Source organism: Echinops telfairi, unplaced genomic scaffold (assembly GCF_000313985.2).
Source record: "Echinops telfairi isolate 266 unplaced genomic scaffold, ASM31398v2 ScPeMD7_655;HRSCAF=1070, whole genome shotgun sequence".
Taxonomy (NCBI): Eukaryota; Metazoa; Chordata; class Mammalia; order Afrosoricida; family Tenrecidae; genus Echinops; species Echinops telfairi.
The window spans coordinates 24,961,025-24,969,953 of NW_022104553.1; the positions used below are offsets into that span (position 1 = coordinate 24,961,025).

The 8,929-nt window shown below is 54.2% G+C and overlaps 1 protein-coding gene across 1 annotated transcript in view; it reads left to right on the forward strand.

Annotated features, from left to right (window-relative positions):
- The first annotated feature begins 6 nt into the window (after positions 1 to 6).
- Positions 7 to 8,929, forward strand: part of SLC1A5 (solute carrier family 1 member 5) — a 16,346-nt gene continuing 7,423 nt past the window's right edge. The window contains exons 1-4 of the mRNA XM_045293005.1: positions 7 to 52; positions 3,576 to 3,618; positions 4,242 to 4,304; positions 7,010 to 7,176. Of these exons, the coding sequence (XP_045148940.1) occupies positions 7,037 to 7,176 (140 nt within the window). The 5' untranslated portion in view covers positions 7 to 52; positions 3,576 to 3,618; positions 4,242 to 4,304; positions 7,010 to 7,036. The remainder of the gene's footprint in view (positions 53 to 3,575; positions 3,619 to 4,241; positions 4,305 to 7,009; positions 7,177 to 8,929) is intronic.

Genomic DNA, 8,929 nt, shown 5'->3' on the forward strand with positions numbered 1-8,929 from the left:
GCCAGCCGGCCCCGCACAAAGAGGTGTTGGACTCGTTCCTGGATCTCTTAAGGTCAGACCTCGCCCACCGTGCTGTGGGGAGGGGCCGCGGGCTTGGGGGCGATGGCGGGAGTGGCCACGTGGACAGGAGCGTGGCGTTGGGACTCCCGGAGCCCAGCTAGACGTCCTGGTGGCACCGTGGACTAAGCGCTGGGCTCAAGGCGCAGAGTCGGCCGAGGGCGGTGCGGGGGAAGGAGGGGGCAGTGCGCTTCCAGAAAGATTTACAGCCTTGGAAATGCTAGGAGATAGTTCTCTGTCCTGTCGGGTCGCTGTGAGCGGAAATCCACCGCCAGAGGGTGAGGACAGACTAAGGACTTCTCCATTAGGGGGGCTGGGTGTCTGAGCTGGGGACCGCAGATGAGTGTGATAGGTAGTGAGGACTCGTAGGAGTTTTTGGCAGGATTTGGGGGGCACATAGGAGGGATCCTAAGGGAGGGGCCTCTTGGGAGAAAGGAATCTTGGGCCTCTCCAAGGACCCTCTCTCTGAAGGGACTCTGGAGAAAGGTTTGCAGCCAACGATTCAGGGGGCCTGGGACCCCAGGGAAGACTCTAAAGGAAATCAAGATGGGGAACAATCCCCTCCTGGCTCCTCACACCCCGAGGCCCCCCAACTTCCTTCCTCAGTCTCTCCCCTCTGCCCTGTCCAGCGGGGCCGCTTGACCAGGCCCTTGTCACATCAAGCTTCATCCCATGTCCCTCCTCCCTGCCCAGAAAGGGACCATTCCCACCCCACCTCTGCCAACCCCCCGCCCCCACCTGAGGCAGTAGCCTGGTCCACTTGGCCTGCCTTCCCAGCCTGCTGATTCAGTGTCTCCAGGTGGGGGGGACTTCCTGGAAGTAGGGGCCCCTGCTGTGGGGAGGAAATAGTGAGTCACAAGCAAGGGATCCCCAGCCTCTGGGTGGAAGCAGAAGTCACAGTGACTGAGAGCAAGCTATTGGTCAGGAACTGTCTCTAGCACCGCCTGGCCCGGGGAGATTAGGGGAGCCCCAGCCCAGACTACAACTGGGTGGGTACAGGCCACCTGTGGGCTGCACACCCACACAGTGGTTGTTTACACACTGGATCCTACTGCGTGCCACAGGAGCTGGAACCCAGACCCAAACGCACGCGTGCGGTAACATCTCACACGGCTGCATGCCGTTACTACTAAGCCACCTAGCACCGCCACACACAACTGGACACAGACCCTCAGCCACAGTTGTTGCAGCTCACACAGCCACACTGCCGTGGAACGAGTCAAGTCACACAACCAGTCACAGGCACACCGCCTTGGAACCAGCTGGCAGGCAGCTGTAACCTCTCGCACACCACGTCATAAGGGAGTCGCACACACCTGGACTAGACACGCCTGGGCACAGATGTCACACCTCATACCGCTCCACGCAAGCCTCCGCTGTCGTACACAGAGCCACACGAAGGAACATTCAGCCCCAGCTGTCACATACCAGCTGTCACCCCCAGGCCACCGTGTACTCGTCCGCTTTAGGACAAACACTGTGACCTCACTGGTCACATCAACACACACGTCTGCGTTGCGTGCGCACTCACTCGTGGGACACGGACACGCACCAGCATGTTCACACTTCATTATTCTGCTACCATGGCACATGGCCTGGTCACCCACTGACCCTGCCCTCCCCACTCCCCACCAACCCCTAACACACTGGCCCACATCATTGGTGAGGGGCAATATGGGTAATGGCGAGGACTCCCAAACCCTGTCCTGTGAGTTCCTCACTGGACAAGTTTTTGAGCAGTCAAATGGAAATAAACATGCTCATCCCAATTGGGCAGAAGAAAAAGGAGGCTTCCGGCTTCCCCAAAGAGTTACAGCCTGGGAAACCCACAGAGGCAGCTCTCCTCTGCCCTATATAGAGCTGCTATGAGCCAGAACCGACTGGATGGCGGTGAGTTTGATTTTATACCAATGCTGGTGAAGGTATCCCAGGAAGGACTTTGTAGTCAGCAGCTCAATGCCTAGCCCCCTAGGCATCCAGGGCTCCTGTGTGTGTGTACACATCTATACAATATACACATACCGTATATACTTGAGTATAAGTCGACCCGAATATCAGCCGAGGCACCTAATTTTACCACAAAAATGGCTTTTAAAAATGTGCTGGAAAACGCGATTTATGCTCAAGTATATATGGATACATTGTGTATATATGCAATGTATATCTATACATATATACACAATGTATCCATATATACTTTAGTATATATACACAATGTATCCACATATCTATAACAAGTTCCTAGGGGAAAATTTTCATTATCTTTCAATTCCATTTTGCCTCAAATTTTTGAAGGCCGTGTGTGTGTGTGTGTGTGTGTGTGTGTGTGTGTGTGTCCACCTGTGATGCTGGAATATATGCTGCGCACATGTCAAATACCAGCAGGGTCACCCGTGATAGACTAGGAAGAAAGGCCTGGTGACCAACTTTGGAAAGCAAGCCAAGGAAAACCTGGTCCCCACCAACCATTGTCCAGTCAACGGCTCGGGGCTGAAAACACTCAGCGGCCGCCTCAGTGGACATGCGCGTACCCGAGACGGATCCCTGGTGGCGCAGTGGTTACACTTTGGGTCGTTGGCCGGAAAGTCAGTGGTTTGAAACCACCGGCCGTTTCACTGCTCCAAGGGAGAAAGAGGAGGCTTTCTACTCCCGTAGAGAGTTAGAAACTCAGAACCCCACCAGGGCAGTTCTACCCTGCCCCCCAGGATCACAATGAGTTGGAACCAGCTTGATGGCAGTGAGTTTATCCCAACGGGGTGTTGTCATGATCGCCTTTCACCACCACGGTGTCCCCTGCTAGCTCACAGTGTCCCCAAGTGCATCAGAGTAGAGCTGGGTCCCATGGGGTTTGGGGGTGTTTAGACTGGTGGGTGTTTGGCATGCAGATTGCCCAGGTTTCTGTGGCCCCGCTGGGTGGACCCAACCTCTTGGTTAACAGCCCAGTCTGGGTGAGCCCTCTGCTCCCAGCGGGGACCTGGAGTTCATTTACCGACTTAGTGCCTGGCACACAGACTCGCTAGCTGTTTTCACCTCTGAGTCTCAGCACGAGGTCCATCCACAAGAGCGGCCGCAGCAGCTCTGGTGCCTGCTCACAGCACGCACAGTCATCCCTGGCACCCTCTGCCTGCCACCACACCCTCCCCACCCACCCACCAGCCCCCAAGGGGCCAGCCCGCTCAGCTCTCAGCTCGGAGCTCTCCAGAAGGAAGTCGCTGACGCAAGACATCCAGGGTATTAAGTTTGCTGAGGGGTGGAGCTGAGGCCCGGGCTAACCCTGCCAGAGCCAGCCCTGGGAAACCAGCCTTCCTGCCCCCAACCCAGAATCCCTTGGGGCTGGGATACTAGAGGCAACCAGCTCAGCTTCCCCATGTGTGCGGTCCAACTGGACGCTGGCTGAGCTTGGGTGGGGACTGCCTGGAAGCAAAGCTTCCAGGGTTCACTCCCAAGCACCCACTACTCTGCCACCCCCACCCCCCCTCCCCAGGATCTAACAAAGCCCCGTATGTTTGTCTCTGCAGAAATATCTTCCCCTCCAACCTGGTGACTGCAGCCTTCCGCTCAGTGAGTCCTAGGGGTGTCCTGAGGGGCAGGGGCTAGGGCGGGAGATGGCCAGCTGCAGCCCCCCCATGCCTGGTGTGAGGTTGTGTCTATCTGAGTAAAAAACATGTGTCCATGTTTACAGCAGTTAGTAGAGGATTCTTGGCCGGGGGCGGGGGCAGGCGCGCGGTGCTGACACCCACACAGGCCCCTTCCTATCAAGCGCAGAGAATACAGACCCTGAGCCCCTTCTGGGATGTCATTCTCCATACAGCTGTGTGGCCCAGGGCCGGTGCCTTGACCTCTCTGAGCCTCGGTTTCCACCTCTGGAGAATGGGAGTGTTAGAGTCTTATTTCGGTGGGTTGCCTGCAGGATGACATGAGACTGCCGAGGGGTGTTAGGACAGGAGGGGGCAGGGGAGACAAGAGGCCATCAGCTCCCGTAGACACGGACAACCTCAGGCCAGATCTAGCGTCCATCTGGGTCAGAACTGATACCGATGGCAGTGGGTTTCCTTTGTCATGCCCAGGCCTGGGGGAGGCGGGCTCAGACTGTGGTTGGCACCAGAATTGGGAGGTGGGGGAGCCTCTAAAATTAGATGCTCACGAGTCCTTTCCCACGTTCCTGCCGCCCCACCCCCCTGCAGTATACCACCTCCTACAAAACCATTGAGAATGGAACTGGAATTCAAAACAGCACCAAGATTAAGGTGAGGGCCAGGCCGGGGTGGGGAGGGAGTGTGGGCGTCAACCCCCAGGTCCACTGCCCCGGCCCCTTTTCGCTGCACCCCACTCCCACCCCCTATCCTGCCTCTGAGTTGCCTAAGTGGTACCATCAGTTGACCCGCCATGATGCACTGACAGTTGGCTGTTAGAACTCACCTTGCTGTGCCTTGGAAGAGAGGCCTAGCAACCTGCTTCCCTGAAATATTTTTTAAAGGGCCATGTCTGTATAAAACTTGGAGGACTGATGGGTTCGGTGTGGGTGGGTTTTACTTAACACCCCCCCCACACACACATCACCTCAATGACAGCCTTTGTCTACCTTCGCCATCTTCTGAGATTGGATCTACTCTCCCCCAATTTCTGTATTTATTTGATTTTTTTAACCCCCTTGTTGTTTGAAAAGCTCTGTCTGTTGCCCCTTACCCTTTCCTTTCCCTCTTGCTCCCTGGTGTGCGACCCCAGACCCCACCCACCCTCTCCCACCCACTCTTGGCGAACACAGGAGTCTTTCGAATGAAGACATGGAAGACACTTTATATTACCAGCCCTGGTGGTGGGGGTGGTCGCAAGGCCGGCAGTTCAACCCCATCAGGAGAAAGACGGGGCTTTCTGCTCCTGTAACACCTCAGAAATGTACAGGGGCAGTTCTACCCTGTCCTACAGGGAGGGTCGTTCTGAGTTAGAATGGGCATGGCTGGCAGCATTTGTTTTGGGTCTTGGTTTGGGGGCGCTGTGGGCTGAGCACTGAACTGCCAAGTGCTAGGCCGGCAGTTCAAACCCACAGGAGAAAGACGGGGCTTTCTGCTCCAGAGAGATGTACAACTTTGGAAATCCATAGGAGCAGTTCTGGGTCTACTCTGTGCTATAGGGTCCCTAGGAATCAATGTCAGTGGGTGCGTTGGGGTGTTGTAAGGTGTGGGGTACCAGCCCCCACAATCGAATGGATCCAAGGGTCCATTGTGTCCTTGAGGGGTAAAATTAAAGAGACATCAGACAAGACAAAGCATGCATGTGCTCACCTCTGGGATCACCAGGACTTCAGGTGCCAGGTTCGTGCAGAGAGAGAATATATTTCCAACCAAGGCTTATATACTCTCCGGGGGCATGCATATATGTAACAAAGTGGGCTGTGCTCTAACCAGCGGTTCTCAGCCTTCCTAAGGCCATGGCCCTTTCAGACAGTTCCTCATGTGGTGGTGAGCCCCCCAACCATAACATGATTTTCGTTGCTACTTCATCACTGTCATTTTGCTACTGTGATGAATCAGGCGACCCCTGTGAAAAGGTCATTCGACCCCCAGAGGGGTCTGGACCTGAAGGTTGAGAACCAGAGCCCTAAAGGTCCCTGAGTACATTGGAGGAGTCACCTAACACCAGTGCCCGGGGCAGGTAAGGGGGAGTGACTGTCCCCAGAGCCTGGAGAGCAATGGCCACACGTCTGTTCCTATAGATAGAGCTGCCGGCTACACAGCAATCAGCCACGTGCTTGTAAGAGGTCACTTTCAGGCAGCACTGTGATGGGAGGCTATAGTGGGGAACAATATTAATGATGAGAATGTGATTGGGACTCACCTCCGACTCACAAGGGTGAAGGCCTCCCTCCACCCCAGAGACCCAGCCTGCCAGGCTCCTTCCTCTATGAGAATAAGGACTCATCTGTAGACACACTCTTCCCGTTCTCCGATTCCCACAGTAAGGATCCTGAGTGGTGGATGCCATGGTCAAGGCGTCAGCTGCTAATGGCGGGCAGGAAGGTTGGAAGTTTCCCCGCCACTGCCCCCACCCCCTAGCAGCTGGGGGAGGGGGGAGAACCAGCAGTCCACTCCCTTCAAGCTTACCCCTGACCGCCCAGTTGTGGTGGCAGCGACCCTACAGGACAGAAGAGGATTTCCAGAGCTGTCATTTGTCTGGGTGCCGAATGCCACTTCTTTCTCCCGCTTGGCACTTAGTGGTGGATTTGAACCCTGTAAAGATGGCAGCCTTAGGCACTTGAGGGGGCAGGGTACCCTCAAGTGGTCCCTCACAGGGAGACGTCTTGAATCTGAGTCAGAATGGACTCCGCGGCCCCTCTGAGCCGCCAGGCTGATTCCCACTCAATGGGAGGGCGCCACCCCCCAACCCCCCTACCTTTGACTCACAGAGTAAAACACCCCCTGGCAGCGAGTTCTTAGAGGCAGCTCCCCAGGCCACCTGAAGCACCTGGCTGGGTTTGAACCACCAGGTTTCCATCCAACAGAAAATCGCTTCACCATTATAAGGTCACCAGACGTCCCGCTTTTGGTGGGACAGTCCTGATTTTTAACAATTTTTCCCACGTCCCGCAGCATTTTTTAAAAGTCCCGATTTTTGGAAAGAATGCACGGCAAACTAGGGTATACGGTTTTCGGCTGCCATGTGGCTATTTCGCCAAGATAGGAGTTTTATCAATGGTGTCCCGCTTTACTGATGTTAAAATCTGATCACCTTACATTTGTACCACCCAGGGAATCAACAAAGGGGGTCTGCCTTCGAGAGGGCAGATCTGGGGGGCTGCCTCTCCATTTCCATGTTCCCCTGGGCCCCTTCCCCTTTGGACCTGGAGGGTGACCTGGGGGTGGTTGGGGTCTGAAGACCTGTCTTGTCAATACTGGGTCCCAGCTGTTTCCAGGACAGGCTGAGTCCCTGACCCCTCATCTGTGCCTTCCCCCAGGTGCCCTACGGAGCCGAGGAGGAGGGCATGAACATCCTGGGCCTGGTGGTGTTTGCCATCTTGTTTGGCGTGGCGCTGCGGAAGCTGGGTCCTGACGGGGAGCTGCTCATCCAATTCTTCAACTCCTTCAACGAAGCCACCATGGTGCTGGTCTCCTGGATCATGTGGTAGGAGGCCGGAGAGGGGGCTACGGGGCAGGGCTAGCCAGAGGCAGGCACGCAGGGGTATGTCTGTGTGTGGATGGATGGAGGGAGGGAAGGAGGGAAGCGGAGGGCCCCCATCTGTTTCTATAGATACATAGTCTCAGCAACGGTACAGAAGCCAAAGACCACAACTTTCCCCCTTAGAGCAGCTGGTGGGTTCAAACCATTGACCTTGTGGTTAGCAGTCTAATGCTTAACCCACTGAGCCATGTGCAACAGAATGTACGCAGATTCAGGCCTTGCGACGTGTTCCATCTTTAGACGTTCTTTGAGCCGTGCCAACCTTCTCACCCTTTTTACCCCCCTGAGTTATTTATTCCCCTTGAGCATAAATTCACTGCCCCTCAATTTCTCATCTAGTCCTTCGAGTGGCTGTGGTCCGTTTGTTCTATTATGTTGTTTTGGGGGTACCATCGAGTTAGTGTCCTTCAGGAGGAGACACTGATGGAGGGTCCTAGGCCATCCCCACCATTGTTTCTATATTTGAGCCCATTGTCATAACCACTGTGCCAATCTATCTCATCAGGGGTCTTCCTCTTTTTCGCTGACCCTTGACCAAGGATGATGTCCTTATCCAGGAAATGGTCTCCTGATAACGTGTCCAAAGGATGTGAGACTGTTGTCTCACATCCTCCAGTCTAAGTGGCATCCTGACTTGGACTCCTTCCAAGACAGGCTTGTTCTGAATCCACAGTGCTTTCAGTATTGATCCCAGGCAGCGAGTTCTTCAAAGAGCGCAGTGCTCAGGCCAGACATTCTCGTTAACAAAACTGTTGTTTGAATGTAAAAAAGATTTTAAGGACTGTTTTTTTGGTTGTTGGTTTTTTGAGTTTTTTTCTTGCTTACCATGATAAAGATGATTTCAAACAATTGTTTGAGGGGTTCATCCCACCTCAAGGACTCCAGAAACTCTGGGGTCCATGAGATTTTGAAACTCTGTTGTGCATTTTCTCTCTTTTTGACCAGGCATCTTTGATCAAAACGTGCAATAGAGGGTGGGGGGAAAAGAGGAGCTGATACCAAGGGCTCAAGTAGAAAATGTCTTGGAAAGGATGATGGCAACATATGTACACATATGCTTGATACAATTGATGTACAGAATGTTGTAAGAGCCCCTAATAAAATGATTTTTTTAAATGCCCAGTAGTAGTACTGGGGCACCATCCTGTTCTTCCGGTCTCATGGCAAAAGAGGCTGTGGTAGTGAAGGCAATTAGCCACATATTCTGCCTCTTACAAGGGCATCGGTCCTTGGATTTCCGGTCTGCCCTATGACCAGGAAGGGCCTGTTTGCAAATACGGTCCCATTCTGTGGATACGGTGGGTGTGACGAGGACTGGGGACAGGGTTTGGGCAGGCTTCCTGGCTAGGGGGCCAGGGCTCTCGGGATTGTCACTGGCAACAATAACCCTGGCTGCGCTTTTCTGATCATTCCACTGTGTACATAAAAGGAGCCCTAGTGGCCCAGTGCTTAAGCACTAGGCTGCTAAACCACAAGGCCAGCAGTTCGAATCCACCAGCTGTCCCGAGGGAGCATGGTGTGGCATCTGCTTCCATAAAGAGTGACAGTCTCAGACAAATGGATGCATAAGCAAATGTGGCGAAGAAAGGTGATGGTGCCCGGCTCTCAAAAGATATAGCATCTGGGGTCTTAAAGGCTTGAAGGTAAACAAGCGGCCATCTAGCTCAGAAGCAACAAAGCCCACATGGAAGAAGCA